The sequence below is a fragment of the Stenella coeruleoalba genome (genome assembly GCF_951394435.1).
Source record: "Stenella coeruleoalba genome assembly, chromosome: 3".
NCBI lineage: Eukaryota > Metazoa > Chordata > Mammalia > Artiodactyla > Delphinidae > Stenella > Stenella coeruleoalba.
In genome coordinates this window covers 75,329,265-75,350,505 of record NC_137148.1, presented here as the reverse complement: position 1 = coordinate 75,350,505, position 21,241 = coordinate 75,329,265, and the positions used below count along the sequence as shown (strand labels likewise).

Here is a 21,241-nt window from a genome sequence, read left to right as displayed (position 1 = left end):
GGAAACTTCACATTATTGGGAAACAGTAATACCGCTAGTAATAGCAATGATCAGCTGTACACACCTTCTGTAATATTACTTCTCAACCACTATTATATGAGCTATTAAATGAGGAATCTGAAGATTTTTGGATATTAAGTGATTTGTCCCTGGCCACAGAGCTGTTATTAAGTAGTGAAGCTAGGATACATTTACAACATTTAAAAAATATAAACCAGCATGTGTCGGACACTTAATTACGCATCAGGCACTATACTAAATGTTCTACATTTAACCTCATTGTAACACCATGAGGGAAGCATGATTATCATTTACATTTTACATATGTGGAAAGTGAGGCTTAGAGAAGTTAAATAATTTGTCAAGGACACATGGCTAGTTAGTAGTAGAGCCAGAGGGCCCTTCCTCTTATACTACCCCACCTACAGTTAGAATTGAGATAAGGGCAGCATTGCTTTATGACCCTGGGAATGTTCATAGTTTAAAAATATTATTTTAAGTATTATTATTATTTTAAAGCATTTCCTGCTCTACTCTGTTAATTATAAAAATGCCTCAGTTTTTAAAGATAATTGTACAATATACCTCTGAGTGGAAACTGAAGTTTGCTTTTTGGGTAGTAAGTAAATCAGAGGAATATTCAATCTTGTTTATCACAGTTTTTATGTAATTTCCTTAACAGTATGGATTGACTGTTTTAATTTCATTTAATTTTTTTTTCCACTGTATGTGTTGCATTCTTTTCTTTTAAACTTTAGGAATAGTGTTTTTTTTTCCCTGTTTGTGGGCACCCTGGGAGAAACTATTTATAGTTTAAATGCCTTCCTTTTGGCCAAGGCAGAGCAGCATTAGATTTTAATAAATCGTAAGTTTATATTACGATTGTTTACTGGAGTGCCATTTATAGAGTATGGCTTCCAGACATAGAATTTGACATAGTTTTTTTTTTTAAAGGGCTAATTTTTTCCCTTAAAGTTGTATTTTGAATTACACTGGAGGTAATTTGTGGCTACCTTAAGTATTTTTCTCCTTCTGCCTGTCTGCATGTCCCGGGAAAAAAATATTCTGACCTTGTACGTGACATGCTGACAGTTTATTTTAAAAGAAATGTCAAGTTTTAGAAACTACATGGAGATATTTTTAAGAACATTAGATGATAGGGAAGTACACCTAAATAGTAAGTTTAGCTCAGTTCAGTTTAGCAGCATTAGGTGTCTGTGTGTATAGTGTTGTGTTTGGTGATATGAGAGACATCAAGATGACAAAAAGTTGATACCTTTATCCTGGGGCTTGTAATCTGTTAGGTGACCCAGACAAATACATAAATAACTATAATGCAAGGCAGGCTATGATAAGTACTACGGCATAGGCATCAACAAAGTGCAGTGGGAAATCAGGATAGAGAGATTAATTCCAATTGGGAGGATCTAGGACTTTCTCATGGAGTAGGTAGGATTGAGTAGAGCTTAATTTATTGCTTTCATTCATTCTAGACTGTCTTCTGAAGATTGATGTCTATTTCCTTGAGGTCTTTAATTTTGTTGCCAATTTGGATAAGCATGGCACACATCCAGCAGGGAGGTCCAGATGAAAAAGAAAAGACAACAGCCCTGAAAGGTACATACTTAATTTGCTTTTTCAGGATATTTTCATTGTGCCTAATGAAGGTATAGGAATATTTAGGTGACCTTACATTCATTTCAATTCTAAAATAAGAATATCAGTACTTAATCTATTTGTAATTATTTGTATACCGTGACTACCTCAGTGTCTGAGATATAGTATGTACTCAGTAAATAAATCATAAAATCATGTGATTTTACAGATGTAAGAATTCTTAATGCTTTTCTTATTCCAGGTCATGTATTTAACAGTAAAACTAACACTAGTGGTCTCTTGAGTCAAGACTAGTGCCCTTACCATATTTTTGTTGTTTGAAATGTCATACTAGGTTAGGATAATGATCCTGTATTGTCTTTGTGGCATTAGCTCTAGGGATATTTTATGAGATTAAGAAAAGTTAGATTAAGAAAAGTGCGGGAAAAGCAGGTTGTGGCGGCGATGGTGGAAAGCAAGCGTTAAGTTTTTGACATATTAAATATTAAACTGAGATGCCACTTAAACATCAAGCTGGAGAAGTTGAGTGTAGAGTTGAGGGCATTTGGGTTGGAGATAAAAGTTTTAGGAATCATTAGCATAGAGGTAATATTTAAAGTTATGGTCCTAATTGAGATCACCAGGGATGTCACTGTAGCCAGAAAGAGAAAAGGTCTGAAGATTGAACCATGGGACATCTCGATCTTAGGGTCAGGAAAATGAGGAAGAACTAGCAAAAGAGGCTTAAAGTGAATTTCTAGTAAGATAGGCTGAGACCTAGGAGCAAGAGAGAGATCCTGAACACGTAGTGAAGAAAATGAGAGTAATTACTTTAGTAATGATTATAAACCAGCTTAGATGAGGACTGAGAATTTAACTTTGGATTTGACAGTGTAGAGGTTATTGATGGTCTTCACAAAGAGCTTTTCAGTGAATTGATGGAAATGAAAGTCGTATTGGAGAACTTCAGTAGAGAATGGGAAGAGAGGAATTGGAGACAGTTATAGACAACTCTATAGATGGTTTTACTGCATGTATGTATGCTGCTGAGAATGACTTGCACACTCAGAATAATGGTTAATTTAGGAAGGAGGATAAGGAACGTGTGTGTTTCCATCTAAATAAACTCGCTGGGTTTCCACTTAGATAGCTTTTGTGCATCTTCAACCTTACTTGATAATGCGAAAATTTGATCTCCAAGTTGTGGTTCCAATTTACACTTCCACAAGCAGTATGTTAAGAGATTAGATGGATTTTTCTGGATTTTAGAGTTAGTACAGTGACATTAAAAGAATATGGATAGGGTCTAAATATAGAACTATCTGGATTCAAACTCATTTTTTTCCCACTCACCATGAAACAAATTGCTTAACTTCTCTAAATCTTTTTCTTCATTGGTACAATAGGAATACAATGCTTAGCACACATGAGCTTGAAATGACTAATGAGGGAGTCAAATTGAAAATATTAGAAGGTAAAATGGCAAATGCATAGTAAAGTGTATTTTAGAACAAATTGACAAACTGAATAAAACTTTGTCCCTAAAACAGTCCTATTTTCAGTTTTTTTTTTTATGGATTATGGTTTTGATGTCATGTCTAAGGACTCTTTGCCTAGCCCTACTTTGTGAAGATCTTCTCTTATGTTTTCTTCTAAATGGTTTATAGTTTAGATTTTACATTTAAACTAATGATGCATTTTGAGTTAATTTTTATGTAAGGTATGAGATTTAGGTCAGGGTTTTTTGTTTGTTTGTTTGTTTGTTTTGCCTATTGATGTCCAATTGCACCAGCACCGTTTGTGAAAAAGACTGTGTTTCTGCTATTGAATTACTTCTTCACCTTTGTCAAAAATAAATTGGACATATTTCGGTGGGCTTATTTTGGGGTGTTCTATTTTGTTCCATGTATCTGTGTCTGTCACTTCTCTAATTCATACTCTCTTGATTACTGAACTAAATGGTAAGTCTTAAAATTGACTAGAATGATTCTTCCCACTTGATTCTTATTCAGAATTGTTTGGCTTTTCTAGGTCCTTTGCCTTTCCGTGTAAATTTTAAGAGTAAAATTGTCTATAACCACAAAAAGATAATTTACTGAGATTTTGATAGGAATTGTGTTTAAACCTATAGACGAATGTGAGAATTGACGTCTTTACTATATTGAGGTTTCTAGTCCATGAACATGGAATGTCTGTCATTTATTTAGATATTTGAGTTCCTTCATTGATTCTTTGTAATTTTCATCATGTAAGTCTTACACATTTGTTACTAGATTTATACTCATTTTATATATATGTATATATTTTTGGCTGCGTTGGGTCTTCATTGCTGCTTGCAGTCTTTCTGTAGTTGCAGCAACTGGGGGCTACTCTTCGTTGCAGTGTGTGGGCTTCTCCTTGCGGTGGCTTCTCTTGTTGTGGAGCACAGGCTCTAGGCGCATGGGCTTCAGTAGTTGTGGTACCCGGGCTCAGTAGTTATGGCTCGTGGGCTCTAGAGCACAGGCTCAGTAGTTGTGGCACACGGGCTTAGTTGCTCCACAGCATGTGGGATCTTCCCAGACAAGGGCTCGAACCCGTGTCCCCTGCATTGGCAGGCGGATTCTTAACCACTGCGCCACCAGGGAAGTCCTTCATTATAATTTTTAGAGTGATTGTAAATGGTATTGTGTTTTTAATTTCAATTGTCACATGTTTACTGATAGTTTCTGGAAATATAATGAAGTTTTGTGTGTTGATATTATATTCTGTGACTTTGCTGAAGTCACTTATTAGTTCTTGGGGTTTTCTTGGTAGATCCTTGGGATTTTCTATGTAGACCATCATGTCATTTGCTAGTTGGACAGTTTTATTTCTTCCTTTTCAGTCTTGCTTTTTTGCACTGGCTAAGACATCCAATGCTATGTTGAATAAGAATAAGGAGAATGGGGCTTCCCTGGTGGCGCAGTGGTTGAGAGTCCGCCTGCCGATGCAGGGGACACGGGTTCGTGCCCTGGTCCGGGAAGATCCCACATGCCGTGGAGCAGCTGGGCCCGTGAGCCATGGCCGCTGAGCCTGCGCGTCCGGAGCCCGTGCTCTGCAACGGGAGAGGCCACAACAGTGAGAGGCCCATGTACCACAAAAAAAAAAAAAAAAAAAAAAGAAGAAGGAGAATGGACATTTTTTCCTTGCTCATTAGGGGTAATAGTGAGTAGTGCCACTCCCATTTTCATCCCTTAATTTCTAGACCTGTGAATTCTGGCTGTGGGAGAAATAGCACTATATTTTGGACACTGATTCAGAGTATATACAGCCTTCTAGAGAATCTTGTTCCAGCCCTGCAGGGTTCTGCCACCCAGCTGGCCCTGTAACTGAGTCTTCAAAAGGCAGTCCACCATTCTGTCAAACTAGCTGCTTCAAGATGGTGGGGAGCATGTTAAGACCAGTGAGTTCCATGAGTTGGGCCCATTGCCACCCTTCTTTTGCTGTAATGTGAGTTTCTTGATCAGAAACAATGTGGTGTGGAATACCATGATGGTGGATAAAGCCTTCTGTAAGTCCACGGATAGCAGATTTGGCAGAAGCATTGAGTGCAGGGACGGCCAGTCTGTATCCAGAGAAAGTATCTATTCCAGTAAGAACAAAATGCTGCCCCTTTCATGATGGAGGTGATCCAGTGTAATTAACCTGCCACCAAGTAGCTGGCTGAGCACCCCAGGGAATGGTGCCATGTTGGGGATGAAATGTTGGTCTCTGCTGCTGGCAAATTGGACACTCAGCTATGGTTGTAGCCAAGTTGGCTTTGGTGAGTGGATGTTCATATTACTGAGCCCCCATATGACCTCCTTCCTTGCCACCATGGCCACTTTGTTCTTGAGCTCATTGGGTGATGACAGGTTTGGCTGGGGAAAGAGTTTGACTGGTGTCCACAGAATGGATCACCCTGCACACTTGATTTTTCAAATATTCCTCTGTTGAGGTTACCTTGTAGTGAGCATTCACTTGGGACACAAATATCTTCTCATCTTTTGCTCATTCAGGGAGGTCTATCCACATACCTCTTCTCCAGATTTCCTTGTCACCAATTTTCTAGTTGTGTTCCTTCAGGGTCCCTGACTGTCCAGGCAAACAATTGGCCACAGCCCATGAATCATTATATAATCACATGTCTGGCCATATCTCTTTCCAAAGAAATGAAACAGCTAGGTGCACTGCTCTCAGTTCTGCTCACTGGGAAGCTTTCTCTTTACCACTGTCATTTAGGGATATCCCCAAAAGGGGCTCTAATGTTTCAACTGTCCACTTTTGGGTGGTGTCTGAATATCATGCAGAACCATCTATAAACCAGACTCAAGTTTTTTTTCTTCTGTCAATTGATGAGGGCTTAGGTGCACACTGATGGATAGAAGGCTGTGTAGCAGCAGTGGAGACCATAGGCATTTGGGCCACTTCTTCATGTAACTTACTTTTGTCTTCAGGGCCTACTCAGTCCTGATCACATACATACCACTTCCATTTGATGATGGAATGCTATTGTACAGACCCAATTTTATGACTTGGTGGGTCAGTTAACACCTAGTTCATGATGGACAGCTACATGGTAAGTTGGTAGCCCGTGGTTAAGTGTTCAGTCTCTACTCAGGCCCAGTAGCAGGCCAAGAGGTATTTCTCAAAAGGAGAGTAGTTACCTGCAGTGGATAGCAAGGCTTTCCTCCAAAATCCTCAGAGCCTGTGCTGTGAAGGCAGACGACTGATGTCCTAGCTTGAAGACAGTCATACAGAGAGTGGGAATTCTGTCTTACTCACCTTCTATTCAGGCCTTCAATGGATTGGATGAGGTTCATCCATATTGGAGGTGGGGGGCAATCTGCTTTACTCAGTCTACAGTTTCAAATGTTAATCTCATCCAGAAACACTTTCACAGACACACTCAGAATAATGTTTAACCAAATATCTGGGCACCCAGTCAAGATGACACATAAAATTAACCATCACACCATTCATCTGTCTATGGAAACTGGTTGCTTACTCCTTTTGGCTGTTGTGAATAATGCTGCTGTGAACAGGGGTGTACAAATATCTGAGTCTTTGTTTTCAATTCTTTGGGGTATAAAATGGTATTTTTATCCAGTTACTGCATATGCTTTGTTGAAGTTTAGAATTCTAGTTGCTAAATCACTTTAATCACCAGAGGCATGTTTTAGAAAAAACAGTTGTGTTACATCTGATATGTATTTAGGTTATAAGAATTCAGTTGTACTGTGTTTTATAGGCGATTGAAGGGATTTTCAATGGAAATGTTTTATTATACTTGATTTTTGCCTAATCTACTGCCTTTGGAACCCAGTCTCTGTAAAATGCAGTTATATAGCATTGTTTTCCTTTTACAAAGCAGAAAAATAATTTCTGACAATTTCTTTCTACGTGTTTTCTCAATGCTAATGAAATAAAAAAAAAATCTAGTTCTCCAGTTGACAGAGGAGAAGTTTGAGCAATGCGTATTTGTTTAGTTGTTCATTTTATCATTCAAAGGAACATTTTGGTCAAAGCCAAAGCATATTTCTGTATTCAGGAGAGTTTATCCTTTTTATAAGGTAATGAAGAGAGGGGGTACACCGTTTTAGAGTTTATATAGCACATAGAATAAAAGTATGGGGATTTTGAAAGAGTACTGAGTTAGGTATTGGGGAATAAATTTATTTTATTAACCCCACTTTACTATTAAGGTCTAATTTTGGGCAGGCCATTTTACCTCTCTGAGCTTATTTCTTTGTCTCAAAGACAGTGAAGATGATAACACATGCTACTACTCTATAGGGCTGTGATGGTCAAGTGAGGTAAAGTATGTGAAGTCTTTAAAATGATATATAGATGTTAGATGGCATTTTATGATCTGAGCTGATAGAAGGAGAAAATGGATATTAGACATAATACAGCTGCTTATGTATTGGACGGTTTTTGTGTGTCTGATTAAAAGGTTTCTAAATTTTGAACTGTGGAAGATGACTGTGAAGTAAAGGAATTCAATTCATTGGAAGGAGAGATGTGAGAATCTTCAAGCCAGGTTTTGATATTAAAAATCTTCTATTTTACTTTGTTTTGCAAAGATTTACATGTTGTTCAGAGCTTTACTAATGAATCAGAAATTTGTCAGCATGTATCTCTTGGGCCCAGTATGCATACTTTGTGACATTTTTTTATTTTACTAGACAATTTGCAAACCTTTTTTTATAAACATGTTTGTATGCTGAAAATGGTATATTTTTGTGTGAGTTGAGGTTTATCTGATACAGCAGTTTGAAGAATTTTAAACAATGACTTTTAAATTTTTTTTTTACAAGTTTTTTGATGTCTTATCTTTGTGTCCTACGGAAAGACCAGAGTCTGGAGGTAGACAAACTATTTTTTCCTCTAGCATATTTTTATGATCTGTACAGATGGATTTGTTATATCTGTGTAAATGAGAGACAGAAATAAAGTGTTAATTCTGAGGTTCTTCTTTTGTTTAAAAGAAAGCGGGGACTGGTTTGCTATACTATGTATCCGAGGAGCTCTTTCTCTTCGGGAACTTGAGTTAGATTGAAAAAAATCTCAAAATCTAAACTTAAAAAACAAAACAAAACACATCTTTTGGGAACTAAATAAATTTGAAGTTTATCTTTAATTTTTCCGAGTTTCCATATGACACTAAGATGACATATAGTAAGAATTTTTGCCTCATCCCATGATGATAGCCTAAAAGAGATCATTAAATACTGTCTACAGACTGATTTTAGGGCTGGGGCAGGGAAACTACGAGATAAGCCTGCAACACCTTGTAGTAACAGGAGGTAAGGAAATGCTCACAAAATAAAAAGATGTGACTGAGGAGCCATGCCGACTGTATGTACTGTGGTGTCCTGGGTGGGATCCTGGCACAGAAAATGGACATTAATGGAAAAACTGATGAATAATATCTGGGCTTAGTTAACAGTAATGTACCAACATTGGTTTCTTCCTTTTGACAAATGTAGCCTTGTAAGGTAGGATGTTAACAATAGGGGAAACTGGGTACAGACACTATCTGTACTATCTTTCAACTTTTCTGTAAATCTAAAAAGATTCAAAAATAAAATGTTTATTTACAAAACCTTGGTGACAGTTTTTTTTATTATGTATAATCAAATGATGTGAAGAATAAAAACTGTTTTGTGTTAGCCAGTTTTCTCCAGTTAGCATGTTTTAGTTTAATATTATGATCTTCTAAATATTAAACTAAAACATGATTTTAGATTACTCTAAAAGAATAATATGCTATATTACCATTATTTTTATTTTTAAGTTCCCTTATTCATAGTAGTTTCATTTATATGTAAGATTTAGTGACCTTTTAAAAGTCATATTAACATCTGAAACTTTTAAAATGATAGGAGGTTAATAAGGTACAAATTAATAGCTGTATATTTTGAAGGGAAGAAGTTAATAATTTACCATAGGGTACATAGGATCTAGGTTGTGATTGTTTTGAGAATTATGGTTTTGAAAGTGCTTATGTTATATTGATACTGTACCTCATCATAATATAGCACTTTGGGAACTTAAAAATGTAATAATCTTATCAGTTAAGGCAACACATAAAAAGTAATCTAATAGAACAAAAGAATACTTAAAATAATTTAAAATATAATCTTTGTTATCAACTATGAAAATGAATATAAATAAATTTCATGTAATTTCTTTTCTAGATTTATTATCTAGGATAGATTTGGATGAACTAATGAAAAAAGATGAACCACCTCTTGATTTTCCTGATACACTGGAAGGATTTGAATATGCTTTTAATGAAAGTAAGTGGTGTATGCTATATGCAAGATTTGTTTAACAATGCTAATAGAATCATAGGACAGATATTATTTGCTACTTTTATTTGCTAGCTAGAAAGTTTTATGTGTTTCTTTTGAGAATAATGTCTTATCCTTCTATGATGAAGTTCTTCAGTCAAGTAAAAGAACCAAGTAATAATTTCCCGTAGTTGTCAAGTCACTTAAACCAACGAACGTGAATTTGATTCAGCTTATGTATTTTCAGTTTTGAGTGTTCAGCTCCGTTGTATCCAGCTGGAACTCCCAATTAAATTATGTAGAAAGATGCTACTATTTCACATGTTATTTAAAATGAAATGACTGGCAATCATTATCTGTGACAATATTTTAAAGCATAATACTCAATTCCGTGATTTTTTTAGGCAACATCCTTATTGTAAAGTTTGTTAATTAAGTTCTGAATAAAATAAGCTTTGCACCTGGGATTTGGAATAACATACCATAGATTGCAAGGATGTTTCTGGAACAAAGCACAATTAAACTCTGGATTAATAACATTGTAGTACTTGAAGGATAATATTATTACAGGCCAGGTAGCATTTGAATTGCAGCTTTCTACTTGTTGCCCTGCATTAACTAAATTGGTGATTTGTCATCACTGTGTTTTTTCAAAATTTTACATGCAGTTATTTTATTCTGTTCACATTGACGATTGTCATACAACATACAAAAAGTACAAAAACCCAGTTCATTTTCTAATACCAGGTCAGAGCCAAGTTGCAAAAGAGGACTGTACAGTAAGTTACAAGAAGAGTTCAGGTGTCCTGTACAAATCATGCTGCCTGTCGCATGGTGTATTTAAAGCTGTACATATTGCTACAGGAGAATGTCTTGTCTTTGCAGCGTCCATATAGTTCCTGCCGATGAGGCCTCCTTAGATTCATGTGTCTGTACAATATCAATTATAGGTGTTAGAACTTATAGTGACAGTCTCTGTGTACTAGAATATTAAATGAGTTTAAACAGAGCATATTAGAAACTTTGATCTCTTTTCTGATACTAATTTTCATGTTTTTTAATAAAGGATATCTAATGGCAAAATATGTGTGAGTAGTAATATTTTGTTTTTAAAAGAAATTTTATAATTTAATTAACAGAGTCAAAATTGCTCTGAGACTAATGTTGCCTCTACCCCTCTAAAACAATTACCAGACTCCTCTTTCAGAACAGGGATTGGGGGAGTGTGTTGGTACTGCGGGTAAATCATAGAACTATGTTTGCTTTATGGATAGAGGATATCAGTTTTCACTGAAGTCTGTCTTTCATCTTCCTTGAACATTTCTTAAAGGGAGTGAAAAACAAAGAAGCAATACACTTTTCTCTCTCACTTTCCTATCAGATACATTCATACACACATCTTTGCTTACATTTTTATAGCCTTGCATGCACATGCTCTGTACTTACACACTTTCAGACACACCTACACCTTTGCACATGCAAGTGTACTTACACATGAATGCATATGGACCCTTGCACACACCTATCATTTATTTTTTAAATATCCTGGACACTGTCTTGCATAAATATAGACTTACAGTATGAGGCAAAGATTGTTGCATTCCAAGGAGAGAATGTTTTATGGATCTTATTTTTAGCATGATACAGTTCAGGGTTGAACTCAGAGTGAATAGTGAGTACTTTTTCAAAGAGGTGAGGTTCTGAAACCAGGAAACTGGTTTCAGTATTAAGCTGCTAAAAGGGCAGTTCTAACTTAGTATCCCCAGAGACTTTTTTTTTCAGGATTTATAATAAAAAAACTTTTATGAAAGCTTTGAATTGAAACTTTCATTACCTGATTGAAGAAGCTTCTAAATTTTCTAAAGAATTTTAAAGTTCTTAGTTGGGTAACAGAAGAATTTGGATACAGAGTTCACCCTAAGGAAAAAAAAAATTTGTAACGAAGGGGAAGAGATTCTTTTTAACTGCATCAAACTGATACCTTGTTCTTTCAAATCACTTTACCTTTTCAAATACTCTTTGTGTTCAAAATGCCTATTTAGCCATTCTCCAGTTGTTGGAATTGTATAAGGCCCAGCTCTTGCTTTGGAAGATGAAGGTGAAGGCTTTTCCCCTTTTCCCTCAACCCACACACACTATATATACCTCTGTACAGTATTATGAGGAAGCACACTTTCGTATCACCAAAAAAAAATATTTGGACTCAGCAACAAACTGAGTTTGAATCTTGTCTTCCATGATAGCTGATATTTATTGTACTCTTACTACATGCCAGGAAGTGTCCTAAATACTTTCAATTTATTAACTTATTTAGGCCATTGATAGCTTATTTTGGGTCTTAGACTCCACCACCAATCTAATAAAATATATGGATACACTTCAGAATAATGGGCATTTGGGTATACACAGGAAATTTTACAACTGAATTTTGAGGACTCTAAAACAAAATGTCCTAAGTCAGCCCTTTGACAGTTGCTGAAGAGATTTTCCAAACCTTTGAGAAATACCAAATTTGCAAATACAACTATAACATAAGTGATCCAGGTTATCTTTTCTGGTTAAGAATGCTTACTTTCTTTGCCTCTTTACCTTCTTTTCGCTTTTAATACTAGAGTAGCATTGACATGTATACACTACCAAATGTAAAATAGGTAGCTAGTGGGAAGCAGCCGCATAGCACAGGGAGATCAGCTCAGTGCTTGTGCTGACCTAGAAGGGTGGGATAGGGAGGGTGGGAGGGAGACGCAAGAGGGAGGGGATATGGGGATATATGTATATGTATAGCTGATTCACTTTGTTATACAGCAGAAACTAACACAACATTGTAAGGCAATTATACTCCAATAAAGATGTTTAAAAATATATAAATAAAAATAAAATCAATGAAAAACAAAAAAAAAACCAACAAGCAAACAAAAAGTACTAGTGCTGATAGTTGGCTGTTTTGATAGGGCTTATTTTCCCTAAAGTATCAAAATCATTATCACTTTATGAGAATTATTATGTCCAAAATGAACAGAGAATTAAAAAAAAACCAAACCTCTCTTTGAGATGTAGTTATAAGTATCTATATCTAACTACCTAAACTCACTATCTAGGTAAGTCAGTTCCCCTTCACAGAGCAGTCTCATAGAAAATACATTTAAAATTTTAGTGCAGCAATATTACACATTACTGTATGCCATGTACCTTTAAGGTTGCTTTAGTCAAAATGCCAAGTGCTAGATTTGCAGATGTCTTCAATCTGCTTGTATTGGTATGCTAAATGGGAATTTCCCTGTCCTAGAAAGAAAACTGTAGATGTACCTTACAATTTACATGGCATCGTCTGACCATAAAAGAGTGTTATAATGAGCCAATGCAGTGTCTCATGTTGAGTATTAAAGAACTTTACAAGTAAGGATTAGCCCTTATTTTATATATTAAAAATACCCATTTTATATGTAGTAAAATTGATTCATAAAAATAATGAAATAGTTTTACTTAGAGTAGTATATTTCCTGGCTTTAGTTTCAGTGCCACAGCTTTCCTTTCAAGTCTTTCTTCACTCTTGCATGTCCTCATTGGATAAAAATCAAATACTAATAACTCCATTCAGCTTGACCATGTCCCTCTTCTGCCCCTGAAGTCTTTCTTGTGCCTCATTGCTCTTAGGATAAAGTCCAAACCCAGTAGTTTGGGCCTTCTGCTATTTGATTCCACGTGTCCTCCAATGTTATATTATTTTATTTGGTTCATACTCTTTTTGTTTCTTTTAAACTGGGTTGTTCACCATTATTTGAACTTGCTGTCATGTTTTTTCAAAATTCTGTTTATGTTGTCTGAGTAGGGGCAGGAGGCAAGGTGTTAAAGCACTTGGTCTGTGGTCTGTTTCTCTCTTGAATACCAGGGGAATGCTTCTGGGGAAAGAAAGAAGACAGGTGGCCTGGTCTGTTCTATGAGGAGAATCCTTATCCATGGAGTATTTTGAGCAGGATAACTGGTTTGGCATTGCTTATAGTTAAACAAACCTATAATCTGTGGATATGTAGGGCATGTTTCTCTGAAAAATATCACATGAGCAGTACAACTCTCTGGCACATAAAATGGAATTGTTTTATAACCAGCATGCTCACCAATGTGTTAGGTAACTCATGTGCCCCACTTAGAGACATCACCTATTCTGAACCAGAGAGTGCTATCCAGTGAGAGGATAGGCCCTGGGATGACATGGTCAGGCTGTTCCAGACCTGCTTTGCCTGTGCCTCTTGATTGCTTGTACCCTTAAAGTTATTAGTAAAGTTATTAATTATCAGCAAAATCTCTGAATTGTGTGAGTCTGACTTGACAGTCTAAACCTGTGTTGGCTCACTGTCTCTCTCCAATTTCCGTTTTAAATCTTACTTGTATTTCAAGGCCTAGTTGAGAAATTTCACTAAAACCTTCTGAACCTATTCTAGCCTATAGGCATCCTTCATTTTTTCTAAACTCATTTTAGACTTTATTATCTATGTGAATTGCCTGTAGCAGTTTTTAGACTGTTGACTTACTTCATTCTTGTTTAACTCTCTGAAAAGTTGCTTAACTTTTAAATGTTTATGCTGTTACTCCTCAGGTAGCCTCTAAGCTTAGGAATGGGGACCACGTTCACGGCTATAACTAGCAAAAATCCTCATACGTTGTAGGCCCTCAAATATTGTTAATTTGCTTTGGATTAGAGAAACAAAGATCAGAGACATAGCATTTGAGTACTTGGGGTCATTCTTGTATACTATGTATATGTTTGCATCATATGGCTATTTGAAGAAAAAAATCTGATAAAAAAATGAAACTGTTCTGAGAAAGATATTTTAAATTTTTATTAGACATTATTTATTTTACTTTCCATATTATTATAAATGTACTCTGAATCATAGCAATATTGTTTGTTTGTCTTCTAGAGGGGCAGTTAAGGCACATAAAAACCGGGGAGCCATTTGTTTTTAACTACCGGGAAGACTTGCACAGATGGAACCAGAAAAGATATGAAGCGCTTGGAGAGGTATGGTCGTGTATACAACTTCAACCTTGTGTTTTTCCAATTTTAAATAGTCAGAATAAAGGTTTTGAAGCTGAAGCAGTACGTGCACTCTTTCTACAAAAAAGTGATTAAAAACAGTTTTTGCATTTTTTAATTTTTTGTGGTAATGCTAGAAACATATTTTCAGTTTAAAAGTTTATGCTTTTACATAAATATATCCTTCCCATGACCTTAATATTTTGTAGTGAGTCGTTATAAGGGGAACAAATTCATGCTAAATTTTCTATTTTTAATGTTTTTAGGAGCTTGAATCCTCTGCTGTGCGAGGAAGAATAAGTGTTCTTTTAAGTGCTTATCTAAAACAAAAAAACAAAAATCAAAAGAGTTGCTTGTGTTAACTGTGTGAGGTGATGCATGTGTTCATTATCCTGATCTTGGTAATTTTTCTACAATGTATAGCAAATCATCTTATTGTGCACTTTAAATATATACAATTATAGTTGTCAATTATTCCTGAAAGTTAAAGAAATTACTTATGTATATGAAGAAGATTGATATTTGGCTAATAAATTGGATATAACCTACTTAATCTTTGACTTGATAAAGGATTAGGCCTTGTGAAACATTAGATACCTCACATGCTACCACTGGTAGGAACCTTTGAAAATGTCATTTGTCATTCAAGTGAATGTTTTGTTAAAACTCAAAGTTGTACTCATTGGCGTCATATTAAGTATTTTCAATAAAATGCATATGGACACATTTGTTTAGTGCGATAACTAAACAGCCACTTTACTTCTATAAGGAAGAGCTGAAGGTTTTATTTCTTTTTTGGCTCTTTAATAAAGTAGTCAAAATTAATAAATTAAGTAAAATTAATAAAGTTAAAATTAATTATTTGGTTAAACAGTAGCATAAAGAATATATGAAATTCAGTTTATGTTTTCTGGGAGACAGTTTTCCTTGGATCTCTTCATTTCTGCACGTGTCTGAGCAAAGGCATTGACAACTTTTGTTCTGGACCATCTTTTTGAGGATGTCTGTATAGGAAACAGCCTTGGAAGAAAGAGATTGTGTCTTCCTCCAAGGCAGAGGGCAGATTTGTTTGTGTCAAGGTACTTTCACCTTCTTTCCCTATTAGTGGCAAAGGATGAGCAGGTTTGCTAGCAACCCCCTCGTTAAATCGGGCTTCATAAGTTTGAGGTTCCACAGCCATGATACAATGTCACTATGTGCTCAGCCTCTACCCTGGGCGTATCAACATTGCCTCTTTGGTATTTGAGGGGCAGGAGAAACAGATGAAAACATGAAGCTCATACTGCTTGCTGTAACCTGGGTAATAAAATCCTTTGTCTCTTACCCAGGAGTCTAGTGTCTTCTGGCTGCAACCATGAAACTGTAGTGGGCTAACTTTTTAACTTGCAACTCAGAGTAAAATCACAGACTCATGAGAGTTCTTGACGTTGTTCTCCAGCATTTGTAACTTAACTGTATTTAATGCCCTGAATGATTTCTACTGTCCATAAAAAAGAGTTTGCCTAATTCCACATGACTTAATTATGTGCTGCAGACTGATAGTATTTTTATTATAGAATATCCATACTATATGGCCTTAGAGAAGGACTGGGATTGTTTGTTTATTTTTAATGGGGATTACATTTTACTCTTTTCCATAAGCCATGTACATTTGTTCACTGGGATAGGTGCTGTTCTCCAAACATCTGCATTTTTGACATCTGCATCTTTTTCAGTCTCAACCTATATCCTCCAACATCATCTTTATCAAAATCTAAGTAGTGTGTCTTATTAGATATTCCCATGTGTAAGTGATTCCTTTCTGAGATCTGAGATCTCCTACCTAATTCTTTGGACATATGGAGGGTCACAAAAAATTTTTAAACCTCACAGTCAACTCAAGACTTATGTCAGTATAATTCTGAAAGTTCTTGTATAACTGTCTACAGTTCCTAGAAAACAAATAAACATCATGTTTAAATTCTGGAAATATTTAGTACTTCATATTACCAATAAGATCTCTAGTTCCATTAAGCGAGAACCTGTGAAAAGCCTCTCACCACAATGTCCTAGATGTAGAAGCACTGAAAAATCTCCTTTCTCTTCAGTGATGGATAGGACGGAATTCAGAAATTTGAGTTCATTGCCTGGGAGGCTGCCTTAATAAACAGCTTTGGATATGCTTAAGATTTAAGTTTTAAGGAAACGAATTTTGACTTCAGGCTATAGTCTAAACCAAAAGCCCTTCTGTTTTCTTAAGTGTTTTCCTACTGAATATTGAGTTTTGTCTTGAGCTGAGAGGTACTATATATGTTTCACAACTGCTGTTTTAGTTTATGTGTATTTCTCTCTTAAGGAGATTATTATAGCAATCATTCAGTAGAAATTGTTTTTAAGACTTGCTCCTGAAATGCTCTATCATTTTTATGTAAATTAAACTTATTGTGTAAGTAAAATAAACTGAGATGTCATTTTCTTTTTAGAATGCAGTGCCATAAGTACACAAAAGAGTACTCTTTACCTTCAAATAGTTACATTTTTGTAATCAAATGCTTTTGCTAATATGTATATATATATTTTACTGTCTACATATAGCTTGATAAAAACATATAGCCTTTAATAAGTTTGGTTAATTTCTCTAAATTTAGAAAGATACTTTCAGTTTTAGGAAGTGGGAGAGTGGTGTGAAAGGGTAATTTTCAAAATAGAAGTCTTTAATGTATGTGCATTGGAGCAAAAGGCCAAGGAATAACATTTCTGTTAGACACAGAAAGACTAGAAAGGCTATCATGTTACGTAGTAAATAGAATGGTAAAAACTCAGCATGTCAAATTTTCTCAACTGTCTCTTTCATGTCAATACTGAATTACTATTAAATGCAGAATTTGGAATCCAGCAGAAATTCTAATGAAAGATTTGATTTTCTTGCCTAATCTGGGTCTTTGCATTTCCTTTGATATTTGTTTACTTCTTTAAAAATTAATAAATTGTCAATGTGCTTATTAGTAAGAGGATAGCAGTGATTGGATAGTCTTACAAGCTTGGCTTTTTATTCATGGATAGGATCACACTTACAAAAAAAAGAAAAAGTAAGGGCATGATTTTTTTCCCTGGACCTAAATTAGTAGTATGTCTTGTAAAATAGTGGAAACTTACTGAAAAATATTGCATCAGAAAAAATGGAATTTATTGAAGAATGTAGGCCAGCAGTGTCTTTTGGGGTTTTTTCTAATGGCCATATTTAGGTACTTGAAATAGGAGCAACTTAAAGTAAAGAATAATAATATAAATTATTGTTTTAATATTCAAATATTTGAATATAATGTGATTATCTGTGTATAACTATTACCTTCATATAAGGTGAAATTCTCACATCTCATATTGTGACAGAAACAAAGGTCTGGCTGTCAGGAGATCTGGGTCCTAGTTCTGGCTCAGCACTATCTGTGTGACTGGGAAAATATAAGATGAGCCTAGGACATCATCTTTTTCTGGAAAGCAAACATTTAGTCTAATGGAAGTATGTGAAGAGGACAGAGAAACCAACTTGAAAGGATTTCCTTTGGCCAAAATTGGGACAATTCGAGGGTAAAACAGAGTTAGGATTCTATTGATTATAAAACATTTAATAAAAAGTCATGATTCCATAACATTTTAAAAAAATGTAGTTAATGTGCTATCGTAAGATGAAAATTATCTGAAAATTGGTAATCAAACGGAGAGAATTAAGTAGCTAGACTTTTTATTAGGAACTATTGTTCATTTGCAGGTGAGGAAGGAATGTTCTACTTTACCAAAGAATACTGGCTACTAAAAGTAAAAAAATATGACAAAATTAGAAAATCACCATAATTCTAAAGATGTTCCTTCAAGATTCCCATTTCCTGCTTAGTCAGTCAAACTCTAATCTAGGAGCTACTGTGAAGAGACTTTGCAGATGTAATTAAGGTTACTCGTCAGCTGATCTTAAGATAGGGAGATTGTCCTGGATTATCTGGGTGGATTCAGTACAATCACAAGAGTAATTAAAAGCAGAAGAGAAAGGCAGAAGAGTCAGTCACAGAAATTCTGCAGAAGAGGCAGGAAGAGAGATTCCAAGCATGAGGATTCAACACACCATTGCTGGCTTTGAGATAGAGGACCCACTTGCAGGAACCAGAGAGAGGCCTGTAGGAGCTAAGGGTATCCCTGAACTGACAGTCAGCAAGGAAAACAAGGATCTCAGTACTGCAGCCTCAGTGAACCGGATTTTGTCAACAACCTGAGTGAGCTCGGAACGGGCCTTTCTCCAGAACCTCCTGATAAGAGCCCATCTGACTGACACCTTGATTTTGGCCTTGTGAAACCTAGAGCAGAGAAACCAGTAGAATCAACCCAGATTTGTGATCTATAAATTGTGAGATGCTAAATTGTGTTTAAGCTATTAAGTTTGTGGTAATGTGTTAGAAAACTACCACACAACCCCTTAATGAAATGATTGATTCAGATGAGGATCATGAATGTATACTAATTTCATTAGGTGAAAGGATGTGAGGGAATATTTGCACAGTGTATTTGTACAGAATATTTGCAAAGTATTTCCAAAGTATCACCTCACAGATTTCTTGCAATTGTAAGGGGGCAAAATATGTACCTTAAAATAGAGATCTAGCTGTCAGCACATTACCTAAGTGAACAAAGTTAGTATCACTATTTTATTTTATTTTATTTTTTTTGCGGTACGTGGGCCTCTCACTGTTGTGGCCTCTCCTGTTGCGGAGCACAGGCTCCGGACGCGCAGGCTCAGCGGCCATGGCTCACGGGCCCAGCTGCTCCGCGGCATGTGGGATCTTCCCGGACCGGGGCACGAACCCGTGTCCCCTGCATCGGCAGGAGGACTCTCAACCACTGCGCCACCAGGGAAGCCCAGTATCATTATTAATAGAAGAACTTGACGTTACGCGTCTTCTGATATGATGCAGTTTGAAGTACACAGCATTAACCGTGAATATTCTTGCTATGTGTATTGAATCTGACGCTAATCAGACCTTTAGATGTGTCTTCCATTTTCGTGAAATATAGGAATAGAGGGAAAAGTAAATGACACCACAAGGACACAGTCCAGAACATGGGACATGTAAAACACAATGCCATTAAAAATACTGAAAAGATTTATGTGTCAGAGGTAAAGAAACTGTTGTAGATGAAAATAAACAAGGAGATAGCAACCAGTTTCAGTGTATGAACATTGATGGGATTTTTGTTTAAAAAAACTAAAGCAAACAAAAAAACCTCTACACTCTTTAGGGGCAACTGAGGAAGAATTGTTAGTTTCTTTAGGTGTGATAATATTACGTATTACAGTTATGTAGGAAAATGTTCTTATTCTTAGGTGATGCTTGTGAAATATTTAGGGAGAAGGTCATGATGCCTGCAAGCTATTTTTAAACGCTTCTTGAGAAAGAGGAAAAAACCACAGAAATAAACAGAAAGCATATATGGCAGAATGCTGTTAAGAATTGTTCAGTCAAGGTGGGAGATGTAAAAGTGTTTATTGTACTATTTTTCAACATTTCTGTGTGTTTGAAAAGTTTCACAAGTTGAGTATTGGGAAAGAAGAAGCTGGTGATAGGAAACTTGAAGGAGCTTTGTGTTTGTGGCTTTTTCCCTGTCAGGCTATATACTTCAGTGTTCTTGGACTGTACCATTTTATTTGGGACCCTTCAAATATCTAGAATTTGGAGTACTTCTTTCTGGGATAACAACATCCATTCTAGCACTTGAGTTGTTTCCAAAGAGTTTGTTCCATTTCTTAGGAATACCTTACTTAGTATTTTGCCTGGGGCATAAATGCATTTGGCATCACAGAAGGAATGAACTAGGTGGGTGAGTATTATGACAGTTTCTATGAGTCTCTCATACTCCTGTATGTCTTATTAGATATGCCAAGAATACAGGAGTCTGCCTGCTTTTTACCTGGGCCATTTCTCAAGAGTTGTGTTTGCAACAGGCAGTATTGAAGCATGAGGTTAGGTCTTCCTCTGGGACAAAGAACAGGCTTGCTTACAGCTTACTAGGAAATGATGGGCTCCCCAAGCTGGGTATTCCTCAGCTTTGACCTGAACTGCTCTGTGTGCAGCATCCATCTAGGGTCACATCATGTTGTGCCCCAGGGACTTGGGGTCCAGGGAACCAGTGCAAATATGCTGATGCTATGCTGTGATTAATAGTCCTTTATCTGTGACCCAGAAGTTTTGTGTCTGTTGTTAGCACCCATGAAAGTTAACAGGCTAGCTGATTAGTTTGTAACTAAGGCAAAAGCAAATCTCAGACCTGTCAGTGTAATCCCTCTGTTTTCAGTCTGACTTCTCACTTCCACTCTTCACTGGATCTGCATTTTCCAAGCCTTGAAACCCCTGAGGTTCTGCTGGGCCAGTAACCTACTTTCCTAGTTTAAATGGATGGCACTACCATTCATCCAGTTTTGTAAGGCAGAAACTACATAGTCCTTTCACTCATCATGTTTGACTTCATGTGACCAGGTCTTGTTATTATACCTTTTTACGTCACATCTTTTTCCATGTCTATTGCTACTGGTTTAGCTTAGGTCTGTATCATCTCTTAAACTAGATTACTGCAGTTCAGCTTCATGATGAAATGCGTCCCCCTGTCAGAATTCATATATTGAAGCTCTAACCTCTTATGTGATTGCATTTGGAGATAGGGCTGTTAGAAAGTAATTAAGATTAAATGTGGTCATAAGGGTGGGACCCTAATCTGATATGATTGGTACCTTTATAAGAAAAGATCTCTCTCTCTCTTCCCCCTTCCCTCTCTCTCTCCCTCTCTCTCTCTC

The 21,241-nt window shown here is 36.2% G+C and overlaps 1 protein-coding gene across 4 annotated transcripts in view; it reads left to right on the top strand.

The window, feature by feature from the left end:
• The window catches only part of ARB2A (ARB2 cotranscriptional regulator A), a 430,105-nt gene that overhangs the window by 36,756 nt on the left and 372,108 nt on the right, over nucleotides 1–21,241 (top strand). For 3 of the 4 annotated variants that reach the window (XM_079918572.1, XM_079918571.1, XM_079918570.1), the window contains exons 2-4: nucleotides 1,494–1,617; nucleotides 9,297–9,398; nucleotides 14,312–14,412. In XM_079918572.1, coding sequence (XP_079774698.1) covers nucleotides 1,512–1,617; nucleotides 9,297–9,398; nucleotides 14,312–14,412 — 309 coding nt within the window. In that variant the 5' untranslated portion in view covers nucleotides 1,494–1,511. The remainder of the gene's footprint in view (nucleotides 1–1,493; nucleotides 1,618–9,296; nucleotides 9,399–14,311; nucleotides 14,413–21,241) is intronic. The other variant, XM_079918573.1, reaches the window with a different exon arrangement.